The sequence below is a fragment of the Pipistrellus hanaki genome (genome assembly GCF_964339955.1).
Source record: "Pipistrellus hanaki genome assembly, chromosome: 5".
In the NCBI taxonomy this organism is placed as follows: domain Eukaryota; kingdom Metazoa; phylum Chordata; class Mammalia; order Chiroptera; family Vespertilionidae; genus Pipistrellus; species Pipistrellus hanaki.
This window is the reverse complement of record NC_140507.1, coordinates 25,557,672-25,577,782: the sequence shown is the minus strand read 5'-3', so window position 1 is coordinate 25,577,782 and position 20,111 is coordinate 25,557,672. Positions and strand designations below refer to the sequence as shown.

Sequence of the window (20,111 nt, the reverse complement as noted above, 5' to 3'; positions counted from 1 at the left end):
GTGTAAATGATTCTCAGACTTTTAATATACAGTCACATGATTCAAATATATTCAATAAGAAGAAAGCAAATTAACATAATTATTGCAGGACTCAGAAGTAGTTATTAAGTTAACATCATTCTAAAAGATTTCTATGATTCAATATATGTTAATAGATGGAAATAATGTTGTAAACTGGACCTATAAGCATGGCTAGCTTTATAATGAAAATTACCAGATTTTATTTGCATATAATAAGATTGTAAAACTCATCATTATGAAACTATAGACTTGCTTGAGCTTAATTAATCCCCATAAAGTTTAAAACAATATAATTATATTAACATAAGTTAACTACCTGTTTTAAAATGAGCAAGTCAAACCTTACACTTTTACCCTCTTCTCCTCACCTTACTTTATACTTTTTATTACATATATACATATCACATATATAACGTATATTAAAAGGATAATTCTCATAATTGTTAAGACATTTTATGTTTTAGACATTTAATTTGTTATATGGTGCTACAAACTTTTCAATATTATTCAAGTCTGTACAGATGTAACAACTTTTGAAGCATGTTACTGTGTTTCCATGATATTTACTTCCATATTTCTAAATAATATGCTTATAAAATGCTTTCATTCAAATTTAGTTTTGAATGTTATCCATTTACTTTTCTTTAGGGGCATGTGCACACACACACATACTGCACATTTTTTTCTACCCCTTCCTCTCTCATAGCAACATTATATAAAATTCTGTTTTAATAGTGTTCATATAATTAGAATTAGGGAAATACCGCTTACAATTGAACCTCATGATGTATTGAGATTTTGTTTCTTTTCTTTATCTCAAGTAAACAATTGCCTCATTTTCACTTTACTTTTCTATGTACAGATTTTTAACTTATTCCTATACTTTCTAAAGTCTAAAACTCCTAATTGTGTTTATTAAACTCACCAAGAAATCTCTCAGTTGCATTATTTTTTCTTGGAGCCATCCTGGAGCTGTTCAAACTCCTGCTCAGTTGTATTTTATGTGCCCTGTAGACCTGTTGTATAGCTGGCAGTTTGGAACTCACTTTATCCACCATTCTGGGAATTTCTTTTGTCTCTCTCCTGAATTTAATTTCATTTCCTGGACTTTATGTCTTCCTCCTTTTTGGTTTACTGCCTTGAGTTCTGAGGAATATTTGGTAATACATTTATTAAGTTTTTAATCATGTGAAAATTTCAGATGTTAGAAAATAATTTTTTTGTTTGTTTGGTATAGAATTTTAAGTTAGAAATTATTTGCTGCTAGTATTTTGAAGGCATTTCTTGACTTGTCTCCCTGCTGTTTACTTTTCTCCCATTTGTTTTGTCTTTATAGGTCCATTTTATTTATTTATTTATTTATTTATTTATTTATTTATTTATTTATTTTAAATCAATCTTTATTGTTCATATTATTACAAAAGTTCCTCATTTTTTCCTCCCACCACCAAGTTCCCACCCCATAGGTCCATTTATTTTATATATTTGCTCTCTATTGCTTAGATGAGGTTTTAGGGGGGAATTGAGATAAATTGGTGTGCTCAAATAGGAATGAAATGCAGCTTTCCCAGACCTCAGTCATTTCTATTTTTTCATCCTTTGGCTTGCTGTATTTCATCAGATGTAGTTCTTTAAAGGAGAGAGAGAGAGAGAGAGAGAGAGAGAGAGAGAGAGAGAGAGAGAGAGAGAGAGAGAGAAGAAGAAGAAGAAGAAGAAGAAGAAGAAGAAGAAGAAGAAGAAGAAGAAGAAGAAGATGAAGAAGAAGAAGAAGAAGAAGAAGAAGAAGAAGAAGAAGAAGAAGAAGAAGAAGAAGAAGAAGAAAGAAGACTGGTTTCCTTCCATACATTCCCTTATCAGAAGATAGAACCCAGGGCAACCTGGGTATGTGCCAGGACCCAGAATCAAACCCGCCGCCTTTTGGTGTATGGGACATGTTCCAACAAACTGAGTCACACCAGCAGGGTTACATGCTATAGATCTTAAATTCTCACATACTTGTGAAGTACAAGTTTTCTGGGCATAAAATTTTCAGTCAACTTTCTTTTCCTCATAGATTTGTTGATATCAAATATTACATTAGTCATTTCATCATAGTTTCTCTATATTTTTCTGTAAGTAGGCTACCTTTCATTCTTAAGTAGTTGTCTTCAATAAGCTCTTATGAATGCTAATGATATGTTTAATGATTCACACCCCCCCCCATTTGCTGCACTGTTTTCTTTATATTTGACCAACATCTTGGCTGGGTATAAAATTATTGAGCCATAATTTTTTTCCTTTAGAACCTGGTAGAGCTTTCCATTGTATTCTAGTATTAAATGTTGACAAGGATTAAGTTTGAAGCCTATTTTCATTATCTATGGGTTACTTATTTTCTATTTTTAAACTTCATTGTCTTTCTCAGGTAGTGTCTTGATTTTGATAATTTTGAATCACTTTTTTTCCTGGAACTCAGTGTACCCTTTCAATCTGTTTCACATACAGGTATTTTCAAGTATGTCATTTATTTATTTATATCTAGTATGTATAACTGGTTTCTAAATACTTTCAATATGTGAAATTTGTATGGGTCAATTTTTGCTGCATTGTTTCTGATTCTTCTTATTCATGTTGTCTTTATTTCTTTTGTGACTTATATAGTTGATTACCCTTAAATATTTATTTGTAGGGTCTCCTCAAAGCCTAGGCTGTATGGTCCAGATTTTCAGTAGTTTCAGCCAGAATTCTAGAAACACTATCAGTAGGGGACCACCACAAACAAAATTTATGGTTTGAGGTTCCTTGAAACTCAATTTATGAATATTCTAAATACAAACACACATGATGACCAAACCTAGACACAATTTCCCAGGCATGGTTTCTTTTCTTTTTCTTCCACTCTATTCAACACCAGAGATCCTTCTATATAATTCCCTGGAGTTGGAGGGAGGAGTCAGGTTTAGATTTGTTGGTGTTATACTGGTTTTATATTGTTGATGTAGCTCTGTGGGGCCCTTTAAAATGGGGAGGGTCTTCCCATAATATGCTGCACCTTTGGTTGGCCTTGAGTCTTGAATTATATTTCTTTAATCCCAAATAGCTTCAGGTCAAAGCTTGAGGGCAAATATTTTCAAAAGCTCTATGGGCTTACAATAAGTTTTGTTATCCCAACATGCTGTTTACCCCATATTACAGGCTTTCATAAAAATTGGGCACCCTCAACAAGTGGTTCAGTTGGTTGGAGAATCATCTCATACACCAAAAAGGTTGTGGGTTTGATTCATGGCATATACATAGAATTCTGGTGATCCACATGAGGGACAGGGCACATATGGGAGTTTTGCACCTCTCTCTCTCTCTCTTTTTCTCTCTCTCTCTCTCTAAGAAAAACAAACATATCCTTGGGTGAGGATTTTTTTTTTTAAGTTTTAAAAGGAATTAGGAATAGATTCAGATACTATATATGCTTGGGAAGCATCATTGGTTCAAAGGGTCTTGTCCCAGCAAATAAATTTATTGCTTTATTGATTTGAGGGCTAAGCTTTCAGTAAAAAAGAACTATTTTGGCTACAAAACACACCACCAATATAAATAAGTAAAATCATATGCTCAGCTAATAACCAATTAAATCAATTTATTTGACCCTATCTGTTTCTAATGGCAATGGGGGCTACAGGTGTGATCCGAGTGGTTATGATATATACTACCAATTTTACTCAAAGTTATGTCTCCTCCTCTTATTCATTACTAATATACCTCCGATGTTTTAGCTGCCTATGTGGTTATGCGTGTTATAAATTATATTTCCCAACCACTGCTGTGACTGGGAGTGGTCTTGTAGCTAAGTTACAGCCAGAGAGAGGTACTAAGCCCTAGTGCCATGGAATACTTCATGAAAGTAGTCTTTAAAAAGGCAGGTGCAGTCTTTTCTTTCTCCTATTTGTTAGTCTGAATAGAAATGTAATTGCTGGGTATTAGACAGCTATCTTGAAATATGAGGTGAAGGCCATGTCCCAAAGATGGTAAAGCAACAAGATGAATCAAGACTGGGTCCCAGATATCATGGAGCGCAATCCAGCCACCAGTTTTCTTTTATGAGAGAAAGATAAAATTCTATTTTGTGTAAGCTATTGTTGTTATGGGCTTGTCTATAACTTCAGGCTGAAATTATATAGAACATATTTATATATAGAAATTATATAGAATGTCGCCGAAACTGGTTTGGCTCAGTGGATAGAGCGTCAGCCTGCGGATTAAAAGGTCCCGGGTTCGATTTCGGTCAAGGGCATGTACCTTGGTTGCGGGCACATCCCCAGTAGGGGGTGTGCAAGAGGCAGCTGATCGATGATTCTCTCTCATCGATGTTTCTAACTCTCTATCCCTCTCTCTTCCTCTCTGTAAAAAATCAATAAAATATATAAAAAAAGAAATTATATGGAATGTAATTCTAGCTGATACAGTAAACTTTTAATATTAAGCAAATAACTAAAGAATGAATAGAAAAATTGTGAGACTTACATGCATATTTTAGAAATCAAGGTTTATTGAAAACAGGCAAAGCAAACAACTAAAGATTTAAGAATAAACTACCTGCTATTATAACAGGTGAGAAGAGAAGTTATTGCATCTAAGAAATAAGTACAGAAAGAGGGCCCTTGGAAAGTATGAATGTAATAAATGGAAGTTTTAATAGAAGGGCTTGGAGACAGAATTAAGAAAATATCCCAGGTAATATTGCAAAAGTTTTTAAAAATATCAAACAGGAGAGAGAGAAAAAGAAATTAGAGACCATAGCAGAGGTCCAACATCTGAATTGTAGTAATTAAAAAAAGAAAGAGCAGAAGAATTCCAATGAAGTAATTCAAGAAAATGTCTAAGGCTGAAGGAAATTAGTTTCCTAGCTGAAAGAGTTTACCAATTTTCCAATACAATAGATGAAAATGAGCTCAAATCAAGACACTTCAGTGTTAAATTTAAAATGTTTTGGACAATGACAACATACTACAAGAAATAAAAATACAGGACACATATAGAAGATATAAAATACCATTCACTTTTGACTTCATAATAAACACATTGATTTAAAGGGCTCATTGACAAAATATTTTTAAATTATGAAAATTATTTCTAACCTAAAACTCTATAATCAGTCAAACTTCCAATCAAGTTTGAGGGTAAAGTTAAAATAATTTAATACACTTAAGGTCACAAAATAATTTAAGTCTCATCTACCATTCCCTGGAAACTACTGGAAGATATTAAAATGAAAGGGTAATCTAAGAGAGGAAGTCTGAAGAAACAGAAGAAGATCAAAAACAGAATAGAGGGGAAATGAATCTCTAGGTGATGCTGAAGGATGATCCCAAGATGACAGTTGTGTATCAAATATAGACTAGTCCAGGTTGGAGCTGTATGAAACAGGCATTTTGAAGGATATCATCATCAAGTCCCCTGGCACATAGTAATTGGATGAAACTATTGGATGATGTGATCTCTTAAAGCTACCAAATAAACAAACAAACAAAAAAAGAAGAAATAAAATCCTAGAAAAAGGCGATCCAACCAGAATAAAAGGCAAAAAATAATTCCAAGAATGATAACAAAGGGAAATCCCAGAGTGATAGTTGTGCAGCAGATGTAGATACCACCCACCCAATTTAAGGAAAAGTCAATATATATTGGGAGATATTGGAATGACCATGTGCAAAATTGTACTGAGAAGCAGTTAGAAGTGTGGGAAGAATGCATTATATATATAAAGAAAGCCAAGTAAATGAAAAAGCAAAGCAATTTATAACCTCAAGAAAAAAGTGAGAAAAAAATATAATTAAGACACAGCAATGCTCTTATGATATCGAGAGTGAAAGAAGACATTAAAGTTTCTTGAATGAAACTAAGACAGAACCCAACATAATAGAGTCAACTGATAGTTTAAAATGAATTTATCAAAATATAGCAAAATACAGATTAGTAGGACAAGAAATAACTAAGAGAGTTAAAACTGGCTGCCTATTAGAAACAGAACTAGGAAAGTGACGAGGAAAGGGGTAGAAAACTATTGTATTTTAATACAAGCCTCTTAGTACTATTAGATTTTTGAACCAAGATTATGTAGTATTTTGAAGAAGTGAGTTTTAAAAGATACGTAAAATAGATACCTTGCAACTCTCCCTATGAATAAAAGGGAGATAAAATACTAAATATTACTAATAAGAATAGGGATATATCTAAAGGTAAAATGAAGGCATAATAAATTTAAGTGGTTTATAAATGAATGGTTTTTAAAATAAGATACAAATTACTTTCAAAGAAAACAAAGCATGTATAGAGTAATAACCAAAGAAAAATGGAAGAGTCAGATTTACTGTGAGTGAACCCACCAAACCCAGACCAGTTAAGGGCAAGTTGTAATTAAGCATGTAGAAACAGATGGTATGAATATAAAAACTAATGTTGCAAAAAAAATGGAGGGAAATCTTCCATACCCATTCTATGAGGCTGGATATTTTAACACCAAAACCACAGATGTTAAACACACACTCATGCGTACACAGAACAACATGGGCCAGAAAAATCCTGAAACATTGTTGACACATCAAATTCATCTTTGCACTAAAGCAATAATACATCATGGATAACTGTCTTTATATCAAGAACTTGAGAATTAAAAAGCTAAAGAATAAAGGTACAATTTTAACACATGTCAAAAATTACTTTAAAATATGAAAGCGTAAAGAAAAAGAAGTAAATTTTCTTGATAGAAAAAGAAGCATTTACCCCAGGGTGAGATCAACCGTCATAGCTAAAGTTGAAATCATAGGAGCGCTTTCACAAAAGTAAGAATGAACTACTTGCTATTGTTAACTTGAAGAGTATTCATTGCATACCATTGGAGATGCTGGCTATTGAAATTATATGTGAACAATAATTTAAATTATATTATTACAGTGGATGAAGGGTGAATGTTGGGGTACAGAATGTGTTCCAGAAAATATCCTGGGTAAAAGAGTGAAGACCTTGAAACCAAAAAGGATTATTGAATTCACACACACACACACACACACACACACACTAAAACAAAACAAACAAAACTGGAAAAAAAGGCCTATTACTCTGCAGCATGAACAGCATCACCATTAAGCAGTTAACAAATATTATTTTTTTATGAATTCTTCATTTTTATATATAATCTTTACTATCAGTTTTAAAAGCAGGAGAAGGGTTTTTTTGTTTGTTTGTTTGTTTGTTTTAAAGATCTCCTGATGAGAATTCAAAGTTTAATTTCATGCCCCCCAATTAAGGAAAACAACATTTATTTATTTTTTTTCCTATGAATTCAGATAAGAGGGGAGGACGATTTAGCACTTACTAGCATTACCGTGACCGTTTGAGGAAAAAGATGGAACGAAACAGCAAAAACCCTTGGGAACATACTCCTGCTGGTCTTTTAATCCGCCATCTTTTTGTTCTATTCTTGAAAACGGGAATAACGTCCACAAAACGCAAGGTGGCGCTGCAGGCTAAAGAGAGACAGAGGGGAAAATACTCGCAATCAGGATATTGCAGATTCCACTGTTAATAGAAAACCTGGCCAGCCAGAGAGGTGGAGGAAAGGACACCGTGGTAACAGGAGTTGGGGGAAGTAGGGATCCTTCCCCACAAGCATTGCTTTGAGAAGCTCATTTCTAAGGATTCCGTTGCTGCCAGTTCTGTGAGCTGCGCGGGGCTGAGGGACAGAGGCTCTGAAAGACTGATTAAAAGAAGAATGGCGGCCAGACTGGAGTGTGCGGTGCAGAAAAGGCAAGTCCTACTTCTTTGTGTGTTTCTGGGAGTGTCTTGGGCTGGTGCTGAGCAGCTCAGGTATTTTGTGGCGGAGGAAACCGAGAGAGGCACCTTTCTGGCCAACCTAGCAAACGACCTGGGGCTGGGGGTGGGGGAACTTTCAGCTCGGGGATCTAGGATCGTTTCAGATCAGAATATGCAATTTTTACTGCTCAATCCGCTTACTGGTGATTTACTTCTAAATGAAAAATTAGACCGAGAGGAACTGTGCGGCTCCACGGAGCCCTGCGCGCTTCCTTTCCAGCTGTTACTGGAAAAGCCTTTGCAGATTTTCCGTGCTGAGCTTTGGGTCAGAGACATCAACGACCACTCTCCAGTGTTTCTAGGTAGAGAGATTCCTTTGAAAATATCAGAGCTCACCACTCCAGGGGCGGCATTTCTCCTAGAAAGGGCGCAGGATTCAGATGTTGGAACCAACAACTTGAGAAACTACACCATCAGCGCCAATGCCTATTTCCATGTCAATGTGCATGATAATGAGGAGGGGACTATCTATCCGGAACTAGTACTGGACCGAGTGCTAGATCGAGAGGAGGTGCCTGAGCTCCGTTTAACCCTCACCGCCTGGGATGGCGGCTCTCCGCCCAGATCCGGGACCGCCCTCGTGCGCATCCAGGTTGTGGACATAAATGACAACGTCCCTGAGTTTGTACAGTCGCTCTACAAGGTGCAGGTGCCAGAGAACAGCCCTGTTGGCTCCCTGATTGTCTCCGTATTAGCTAGAGATTTAGACGCCGGAAGTAATGGGGAAATAGTCTATGCATTTTTTTATGCCACTGAAAGAATTCTCAAAACGTTTCAAATCAATTCAACATCTGGCAATATTCATCTGAAAGCCGAATTAAACTATGAGGAAATGCAAACCTACACACTAACTATCCAGGCCACGGATGGTGGAGGGCTTTCTGGGAAATGTACCGTGGTGGTCCACGTAACCGATGTCAATGATAACCCCCCGGAACTACTCATGTCATCACTTACAAGCTCAGTTGCAGAAAACTCAGCCGAGACTATTGTGGCTGTTTTTAGGATTAGAGACAAAGATTCAGGTAACAATGCAAAGATGGTGTGCTCCATCCAAGATGATTTGCCCTTTGTCCTGAAGCCATCAGTAGAAAATTTCTACACCTTGGTAACTGAGAGACCGCTGGACAGAGAGACTCAAGCCGAATACAACATCACCATCACCGTCACCGACATGGGGACCCCCAGGCTGAAAACCCAGCACAACATCACCCTGCTGGTGTCCGACGTCAACGACAACGCCCCCACCTTCACCCAGCCCTCCTACAGCCTGTCCCTCCGCGAGAACAACAGCCCCGCCCTGCACTTCGGCAGCGTCAGCGCCACAGACAGGGACGCGGGCGCCAACGCCCAGCTCACCTACTCGCTGCTGCCGCCCCAGGACCCGCGCCTGCCCCTGGCCTCGCTGGTGGCCATCAACGCCGACACCGGCCAGCTGTTCGCGCTGCGGGCGCTGGACTTCGAGGCGCTGCGGGCGTTCGAGTTCGGCGTGGGCGCCACGGACCGCGGGGCGCCCGCGCTGAGCAGCCAGGCGCTGGTGCGCGTGCAGGTGCTGGACGCCAACGACAACGCGCCCTCCGTGCTGTACCCGCCGCACAACGGCTCCGCGCCCTGCACCGAGCTGGTGCCCAGGGCGGCCGAGCCGGGCTACCTGGTGAGCAAGGTGGTGGCGGTGGACGCCGACTCAGGCCAGAACGCCTGGCTGTCGTTCCAGCTGCTCAGGGCCACGGAGCCCGGGCTGTTCGGCGTGTGGGCGCACAATGGCGAGGTGCGCACGGCGCGGCCGCTGGGCGAGCGCGACGCGGCCAGGCACAGCCTGGTGGTGCTGGTCAGGGACCATGGCGAGCCCGCGCTGTCCGCCAGCGTCACGCTGCACGTGCTGCTGGTGGACGGCTTCTCGCAGCCCTACCTGCCGCTGCCCGAAGCGGCGGCCGAGCAGGCGCGGGCGGATCCGCTGACCGTGTACCTGGTGGTGGCGCTGGCGGCGGTGTCGTCGCTGTTCCTGTTCTCGGTGCTGGCGTTGGTGGCGGTGCGGCTGTGCAGGCGGAGCAGGGCGGCCTGGGCGGGTGGCTGCTCGGTGCCTGAGGGCCACCTTGCTGGCCACCTGGTGGACGTGAGCGGTACTGGGACCCTGTCCCAGAGCTACCAGTATGAGGTGTGTCTGAGGGGAGGCTCAGGGACCTCTAGCGAGTTTAAGTTCCTGAAGCCCATTATTTCCAATCTGCAGTCCCAGGGCACAGGGAGGGATGTGGAAGAATATCCTGCCTTTCGAAATGATTTGGGTTTCTGATAAAGAATGGAGAATGAATGGGAGTGTTGAGTCTGTGAATACGTTCCTAAGAAATGTAGGAACCTTTGGAAGAGGGCTTTCACATTATTTTAAGCATTTTTAAAACCACAGAATAAGTCTCGTTACACAGAAAAGGATCCAACGTTAGCCCCAAGAACCCCCACAAAGCATGGAATTGATGTGTCTATTTGATCTCTACCAGTTATGCATTGTGTGTAGTCTATTAAGTAATGATAAATGTTGTTTGGGATGCTGTAAATTAATTTCACTGTCTTCAAACTTTATTGCTTTTTTATTTTCTGAGTTGATTTCAGAGCTGTAGATATATACTTGCCTTAAGTTTTAGAAGCACAGATTGTACTTTTGAAGTTTTAAAGAAAGTACTTAGTATACATAAAACACTTTTAATCTTAGAAGTAAACTTATGAGGAGAGGTATTTTTGAAATGGGCAAGTAGATACTCTTAGAAATTCAATGAATTCAGTAAAATCACCAATTAATAAATGGCAGAATTGAGTATCTTTCCTAAGTCTTTCTGCCACTTGGACCTTGCTATGATGCTATACTCTTTTCTGGCATTAGTTATCACATTGCAAGTTTCTCCATAATTAAGGAGAAGGAATACTTTCTTACTCGTATTCCTGTTCAGACTTTTCTATAATTAGAATTAATAGTACATATATTGGCTTGTGGTTTTATTTTCTTACAAACTAATAATCCAGCTTTACCAAATTATTTAATTATTATTATTAAAGCATTGATCTAACCAAATCTTAAGTAAAAAAAATGGAAAAATCACTTTTTGCTTTTTTTCTTGTTATCCCAATATATGATCTTCATTTCGCAGATTAATGACTCTGAGTGGAAATATTACATAATTTTGATTTCTTCAATAGTTTATTAATTTTCTCCGTATAATTAATATTTATACGGTGGCCTTTACCTACCTTTTAAAACACATTTTTGTCCTTTAATTTGAAAGTTTATTTTTTAAGCTTCTTATTCAATATACTAGAGGCCTCTTGCAGAAAGATTTTTGCAATAGGGCTTCCTGCTGCAATCTCCACTGCCCTGTCTGCTTCCCTTCCTCCTCTGCCCCCGGCTTGCTTGCTTCTCAGTAGCTCCACTCCCTTCTGCAGCCCTTGGCTTCTTTCTATGCTGCCTTCAGTCTTGGCTCTGGCCTGGATATGCAAATTAACCGCCATCTTGGTTGGGTTAATTTGCATACTCACCCTGATTTGCTGGTGGGCCTGGTTTGTGGGTTTGGCGAAGGTACGGTCATTTTGCATGTTTCTCTTTTATTAGAGAGGATTTTGTTAGAGAGGCTTACAGTGCTGAATTCGGAAAGTATATGAAAAAGATTCATTTTAAATATGTAATAATAAAAAGAAACAAATTACAATTAAATTATTTAGAGATGCTGGGGAGTTAAGGAGTACCTTTGTTATAATAATCTGTAATTGCTCTTTCTTGAACTATGTCCAGATAATTTTTGCATGGTTTTCTTCTGAATATGTTATAAATTAGTGCCACTAACTCTTAAAATAGTACTCTTACTATATATTACTAATGGAATATAGTCTTAGGACAAAAAACGTTCACAGCATTCAAATTCTAAATTGTTTTCATAGTGTCAAGATGAAATTATCCAGTTTTTTTCTTCTAACAAATCAATGATATGGAAAAGGGGAGGAGGGAATTTTCAACAATGAAATAAATGTAATGTGTGGTGAATGTTGTTTGGCATTTGATTCAAGGAACTGTGTATGAATTGTCGAAAATGTGAATATAGATGCATATTAAATAATATTAACCTAATTTCTTAGGCAGGATATAGCATTATAGTTGTATATGATGAAGTATTTGTGGGTGAGAATGTAGTTTGGGATGTGAGAATGTTAGGGAAATAAATAATTATGACAAAATATTTGTAATTGTTGAAGCTAATTATGAGTATGTGGAGGTCCCTCATATTATTCTCCTTCCTATGGTTTTGAAGTTTTTCAAAATAAAGGTTATTTTTTTAAAAAAAAAATTGGGACTGTAAGAAGAAAAGTGGAGTTTACAAAAATAGGACATTTTTTTCTGAATACAGAATCACTGCTGCTCTCACAGATCATATCGCTATTAGACAAACTCTGCAGCCTTTCATTGTATCATCATTTAACATAATAACTTCTATCTGAGCTCATTTTGCTCAAGCATTCTTCTGCCACTTGAATATGGGGTGTTTTTCTAGTCATGGCAATGGACTCATGTAAGCTCAGCTACCTGGTGGCATCAAATTACATGCCTGGTTTGTGTGTGTGTGTGTGTGTGTGTGTGTGTGTGTGTGTGAGGTTTTGTCTCTACCTCGTTTTCTCATCTGTGTGGGGAGAACTCACAGCAACCCTAAATAATAGGTAACATTATATTATAATTTCCACCTACAGATGAGAAAACTAAGGTAGAAATTAAATAATTTGTCCAAGATTCATAGTCCCATAGTCCCTGGAAAAAAAGAATATTCTGAAAGTTTCCTATGTTACCCCAATTATATATTTAAAGAATTTTCCTGCATATATTCTGTCTTCTCAGCCAGACTGATATAAAACAATTTTCTTTTTTGCTCCAAACTCAACATTATTAAAGGTAAAAAGTCTCTACTGATGTCATTACCCTTATATGGTCCTCAGACTATTGTCTGCACCGTAAGTTCCAGCTATAGTAGAGTTAGTGTTGTAACTTGTACAATACAGGCAAGAGTTAGAAATACTGTAGTGCATCCATTCTAATCCCAGAAAATGTAATATCCTATGAGGACGCGTGGTGGCGCTGCAGGATAAGAAGGTACAAACCGGAACTGCAGCTGCAGCTTCATTAACGGACAAAACTTCACCATCAGAGCCTGGAAGCTCACCGGGAAGCCAGGGCGCCGCAGAAGAAGGACTGGGTCCTCTAAAAAGGACGGCTCACTAGACTGTTTCCGAGGCGTCCTGTACAGTATCTCAGTATCCAGCCTCAGATACTGAGTTCTTCACAGCTCCGCGGAGCCAGCCTCGCCAGAGCCGGTACCAAGCAAGAACAATGCAGGCCGGCAGGAAGCTCATTGGCAGACAAAGGCAAGTCCTTTTCATTTTTCTCTTCTTGGGCTTATCGCAGGCGGGCACGGAACCCAGGCGCTATTCTGTAGTGGAGGAGACTGAGGGGGGCTCTTTTGTAACCAATTTAGCAAAGGACCTGGGTCTGGGGCAGAGGGAACTCTCTCGGCGGGGGGCTCGGGTCATCTCCAAAGGGAACAAACTGCATCTGCAGCTGGATCAGGCCACCGGGGATTTGTTGGTAAATGAGAAACTGGACCGCGAGGAGCTGTGCGGTCACACAGAGCCCTGTGTGCTGCGTTTCCAGGTGTTGCTAGCGAATCCCTTAGAGTTTTTTCAAGCTGAGCTGCAAGTGATAGACACGAATGACCACGCTCCTGTGTTTGTGGAAAGAGATATGGTCCTTAAAATATCAGAGAGCAGTGCTCCTGGAACTGCGTTTCCTCTGAAGAACGCTCAGGATGAAGATGTAGGCCGAAATAACATTGAGAACTATGTAATCAATCCCAACTCCCATTTCCGGGTCCTCACCCGAGAACTAAGTGATGGAAGGAAATATCCCGAGCTGGTGCTGGACAGAGCTTTGGATCGAGAGGAGGAGCCTGAGCTCAGGTTAACCCTCACAGCGCTGGATGGTGGCTCTCCGCCGCGGTCTGGCACCGCGCAGGTCTACATTGAAGTCGTGGACATCAATGATAACACCCCTGAATTTGAGCAGCCTTTCTATAGAGTACAGATCCCCGAGGACAGCCCCATAGGTTTCCTGATTGTCAAGGTCTCTGCTACGGATGTAGACATAGGAGTCAATGGAGAGATTTCCTATTCACTCTGCCAAGCTCCAGAAGAGATTAGGGAAACCTTTGAGCTCAATCCCCTGACGGGAGATATTCGACTGAAAAGGCAACTTGATTTCGAAGCAGTTCAGTCCTATGAGGTCATTATTGAGGCTAAAGATGCCGGAAGCTTGTCTGGAAAATGCACCGTTCTGACTCAAGTCCAGGATGTGAACGACAACGCCCCAGAAGTCACCATGTCCGCACTTACCAGGCAGATCCCTGAGAATTCGCCTGAGACGGTGGTTGCCCTTTTCAGTGTTTCTGATCTTGATTCGGAAGAAAACGGGAAAGTAAGTTGCTCCCTTCAGGACAATCTACCCTTTCTCCTAAAATCTTCCTCGGAAAACTTTTACACCTTGGTAACAGAGGGACCGCTGGACAGAGAGAAGCAGGCCGAGTACAACATCACCATCACCGTCACCGACATGGGCACCCCCAGGCTGAAAACCCAGCACAACATCACCCTGCTGGTCTCCGACGTCAACGACAACGCCCCCACCTTCACCCAGCCCTCCTACAGCCTGTTCCTCCGCGAGAACAACAGCCCCGCCCTGCACATCGGCAGCGTCAGCGCCACAGACAGGGACGCGGGCGCCAACGCCCAGCTCACCTACTCGCTGCTGCCGCCCCGGGACCCGCGCCTGCCCCTGGCCTCGCTGGTGGCCATCAACGCCGACACCGGCCAGCTGTTCGCGCTGCGGGCGCTGGACTTCGAGGCGCTGCGGGCGTTCGAGTTCGGCGTGGGCGCCACGGACCGCGGGGCGCCTGCGCTGAGCAGCCAGGCGCTGGTGCGCGTGCAGGTGCTGGACGCCAACGACAACGCGCCCTCCGTGCTGTACCCGCCGCACAACGGCTCCGCGCCCTGCACCGAGCTGGTGCCCAGGGCGGCCGAGCCGGGCTACCTGGTGAGCAAGGTGGTGGCGGTGGACGCCGACTCGGGCCAGAACGCCTGGCTGTCGTTCCAGCTGCTCAGGGCCACGGAGCCCGGGCTGTTCGGCGTGTGGGCGCACAATGGCGAGGTGCGCACGGCGCGGCCGCTGGGCGAGCGCGACGCGGCCAGGCACAGGCTGGTGGTGCTGGTCAGGGACCATGGCGAGCCCGCGCTGTCCGCCAGCGTCACGCTGCACGTGCTGCTGGTGGACGGCTTCTCGCAGCCCTACCTGCCGCTGCCCGAAGCGGCGGCCGAGCAGGCGCGGGCGGATCCGCTGACCGTGTACCTGGTGGTGGCGCTGGCGGCGGTGTCGTCGCTGTTCCTGTTCTCGGTGCTGGCGTTGGTGGCGGTGCGGCTGTGCAGGCGGAGCAGGGCGGCCTGGGCGGGTGGCTGCTCGGTGCCTGAGGGCCACCTTCCTGGCCACCTGGTGGACGTGAGCGGTACTGGGACCCTGTCCCAGAGCTACCAGTATGAGGTGTGTCTGATGGGAGGCTCTGGGACCAGCGAATTCAAGTTTCTGAAGCCTATTGTGCCCAATTCCCAGCACCATTACCCTGGGACAGAAGTAGAAGAAAACCGTGACTTCAAGAATGACTTTAATTTTAGTATTCAGTGACCATAATTGTTTATCTTATTTCAGCTACTTCAAATTGGTAAATTCAAGGCGATGATTTATTTTTGGCACCTGTTGTGAAATTTTAAATTATACTAAGCTTTCTTGCAAAATTTCTTACATTATTTCTTTCTTTTAAATAATGGTATCTTATCATTTCTTCATTACTATAATGGATGAGTGGTCCTAAAACTTGCCTCTCAAAAGACTGATGAATTAATAATTGTACGAATCCTTGTTCTGGAATAGCTTTAGAATGTATTAGGAAAAAGCAGTGAAAAGTTTATTATATATATATATATATATATATATATATATATATATATATATGACTGTTTTCTTGAGATTTTTCATTTTTTATTAGTTTTTAGCTATTGGTTATTTAAGAGAGGAATGCACTAACACTCAGAGGGAAGTATGCCTAACAAGGAAGGAAAGAGAACTGGCACCATGAGAATTTGGCTCATTTTATTCTTCTCTCCTAGTACTATCTTTGATGGTATTCATCTTAAAATGTTATATTTATTATGGTTCCTTTCATTACTATACCTGTTAGTTTTAATTTCATTATTTTAATTATTTTTCATTGATGTTCAAAGGAAAGCTACACAGTGTTTATCCAGTGAGATGAAATAGCAAAGCAGCAAATTTGGCTTTTCCCATTTGAGAAACATTGAGTAGCCATGACAAAAAATACATTAGCCAACCAATATCCATTCATTTTTCTACTGTCTAGACTCTAACAGATCCCAAATTCCACATAGGGCGTTAGTTTGCTTATTCAAAAGAATGCATTTTGCCAACCTCCATGGCAGCTACAATGGAGTATTTGACTAGGTTTTAGTCAATGAGATGTATATACAGATGTTGTAGAAGACTTCTAAGTAAGCTGTTTAAAGGAAGATGAGTCATTTGGGAAGGAGTTCCTTTTGTCCCTTTTTAGTCCTTGCTTCTTAGAAAGTGTAAGTCATGGTTGGAACACAGTCATCCATGTTGGACCATAAAGCAACATTAAGAATGGAAATAATGGATGAAGACAATCAGTATAGAATAAACTTTAAGGAGATGAGGGTCCCTGATGATCACAGAGCCATCATGTCATCCTTGGATTGCCTGCTTCTGAACTTTTTTGTTTTTTACTTGAGTAATTAATGAACTTCTATCTCATTTAAGCTACCATCATCATTTTAGTTTTGTGGTATCTCCACTGAAATCCAATCCTAATACTTTAACATTTAAGATTTTTCATTAAAACAGTATATAATAAGTGAAATGCACAGATCTTAACTATATAGTCTGAGCTAACTGATCTGTTGTAAGTTCTTAATTTTGAATTCTAATTTAATTAAAAGTAGTGTATAGAGTGCTTTACACAAATTATATTTTGAATCTTCTGCCAAACCTTAAGGCAGTTGGCATATAGTCCCCTCTTTTACATATGAGAAGCTGACATCAAGAAAAGTTAAGTAACTTGCTCACAAGTCTGAATGATAAAAGAAAAAAATCTGAAATCTATTCTAAGTCTACTTGAATTGAATGCCCCAGTTTTTAACCCATGTGTTATATATAATGGCAGGTGTTAACTGGTAGCATTGTCTTCCTAAGAAAGTGAAATTCATCTATTCCATGAACTGAACTCCTATGTAGAAATGTAACTTTTGGTTCATAGTTCGAATGTGTTTCTTTTTCTTTTTCTATTTTAAAAAAATGTATTTTATTGATTTTTTTACAGAGAGGAAGGGAGAGAGATAGAGAGTTAGAAACATCGATGAGAGAGAATCATCGATCAGCTGCCTCTTGCACACCCCCTACTGGGGATATGCCAGTATCATCGATCAGCTGCCTCTTGCACACCCCCTACTGGGGATATGCCCGCAACCAAGGTACATGCCCTTGACCGGAATCGAACCTGGGACCCTTCAGTCCCCAAGCCGACTCTCTATCCATTGAGCCAAACCGGTCTTGGCATAGTTTGAATGTGTTTCAATGCCACACTGCTCTGGACCAATAAACTCAATGTTCTTATGGAAGCACTGACCTATCTAGGCTAGGTCAGACAGCACAATTGATCTTCATCATAATTGAATCAGCCTTCCTGTACATTCTCAACATGTCACATTTATTATTGCAGAGATGAATGCCCTACATAGAGACTAGAAGTGTCCTATGGTTGTATTTTTTGTACTATCCCTTCAGTCTTTTCCTGTCATCCCTAAAATATATTTTTCATTTCCTTTGGAAAACTCAAATTTGCTTTATTGTATATATTTGTCAGTCCCTTATTTAAACTAAATATAGTATATTCATTTTAGCATACCATTTATTTTAAAGCAGTTGTATTCTGGTATTAATCCTAAATAAAATAATTTTAGAAAAGTATAGGCAATGTTGTGGAGGAATTTTTATTTCTAAATAATTTAGAAATTCTGGAAATTTAATAGGGAAAGTCTGTTAGGTTCCAATTATTTTCTGTTAACATTAACCGTATATCTTTGTCAACTTCTCTTAAAAGTTTTCTGGGGGGGTGGGGGCGGGGAATATAACACCTTTATTCTGAAAGACTGGTTTACCAGAACTGAATCAGACATTCTTCAGCATTTTCTGTGATAATATTATTCTTGTAGACTGATACATTTTTGTTGACTCAGCTACTACATGCATGAAAAATCTATGCTTGTATTATGTACTAGGTTTCCACTGTTGCTATAAAAAATACCACAAATGTAGTTGCTTTAAACAATAAAAATGTATTACCTTATAGTTCTATAGATCAGATCTCAAATATGGGTTTTTCTTGGCTAAAATCAAGTGTTAGCAGAAATATATTTCTTTCCTATGGCTCTAGAGGATAATCAATTTCTTTGTCTTTCCTAGCTTCTGGGCTGCCTACATTACTTGACCCATGACCCCATTATTTCTTCTTTAAAGCCAAGAGCTTTGTAGCTCCTTGTCTATTCTTTGTAATCACACCTTCCTCTTTTGTAATCACACCTCCCTTTGACCATAACCAGGAAAGGTTCTGTCCCACCCAGATAATCCAGGATGGTTTTCCCTTTACAAGTTCCTCAACTTATTTGCATTTGTGAAGTCTCTTTTGTTGTGAAATATAACAGATTTACAAATTTTGAGAATTTGGCTGTGGACCTCTTTGGGTGGGTGGCCATTATATTGCCCATTACAGATGGCTGCTTGGGAGAAAATTACCCAGTCTAGTAGTACCATTTGTGTTCAAATTAAGGTTTTTATACCAAGAGCTTAGGCCTCATTGATTAGATGCTTTAACCCCAGACAAGATAATTAACAAACTTCTGAAAATTACTTACAAAAATTCTGAATGGATAAAGATATCACAAATCTTTGCTGAAATTTAGTTCAAATATTAGAAATGGAAAAATGGGACAGTAGTACAAATCTGATAAGGGACTTGTATCTAGACATGTAAAGAACTCTTAAAACTCAATTATAAAAAGACAAATAACCAGGTTTAAAAATGGATGAAGATCTGAATAGACATTCATCCAAGGAAGATATACAAATGGCCAACAAGCACATGAAAAGATGTTTAACATCATTACTCATCAGAGTAATGAAAATCAAAATCCTGAGATACAACTTCACATCCACTAGGATGGCTGGAATCAAAATGTCAGATAATAACAAGTGTTGGGAAGATGTGGAAAAATTGGAATGTTGGTGCACTGATGGTGGGAATGTAAAATGGTACCGCTGCTTTGGAAAATAATCTAGCAGATCTTCAATTAAACATTGATAAGTTATATGACCCAGCAAGTCTATTCCTAGAGAAATGAAAAAATGCGTCACCACAAACACTGATATATGAATGTTTACAGCAGCATTAGCCATAGTGATACAAACCACGTGCAAAAATAAATTGTATAATATTTTAAAAAGTAGAAACAACTCAAATGTCCATCAACAGAGGAATGGATAGTAAAAATGTGATGTTTCTACACAAAGATATACTATTGTGCTGCAAAAATGAACAAAGTACTGACACACGCTACAACTTGGATGAACCTTGAAAACATGCTAAGTGAAAGAAGCCAGTCACAAAGGACCAAATATTGTTTTATTGCATTCATATGAAAGTCCAGAATAGGAAAGTCAGAAAGTAAATTAATAGTTGATTAGGGGTTGGGACAGAAGGATGAAGGAATAGGGAAGTGATAGCTGAAATTTATGGTGTTTTTGAGGCAATGAAAATGTTATAAAATTGACTCTGGTAAAGAATCCATTGCTCTGTGAATTCTCTAAAAGCCACTGAATTACACACTGTAAATTTTATGGAATGTGAATTATATATATCTCATTAAAACTTTTATATTATATTCATATTATCAGAAGTTTGAAAGGTTTACATATTTAAAACTAATCCTGCTTACAATTCATAACAAATATAAAGACTAAATCAGAGAGTTGGTGGTGCTTTTAATTTCAGTTTTAAAATTCTTTCAAAGAAATATATTTTAATATT

General features: G+C 39.7%; 1 protein-coding gene across 1 annotated transcript; it reads left to right on the top strand.

The window, feature by feature from the left end:
- The first annotated feature begins 7,399 nt into the window (after positions 1-7,399).
- LOC311622648 (uncharacterized protein) lies at positions 7,400-17,271 on the top strand. Its single transcript, XM_084883891.1, has 2 exons — positions 7,400-10,148; positions 13,140-17,271. The coding sequence occupies exons 1-2, from the start codon at positions 7,766-7,768 to the stop codon at positions 15,617-15,619; spliced, it is 4,863 nt and encodes a 1,620-aa protein (XP_084740017.1). The 5' UTR covers positions 7,400-7,765; the 3' UTR covers positions 15,620-17,271.
- The last annotated feature ends 2,840 nt before the right edge of the window (positions 17,272-20,111 follow it).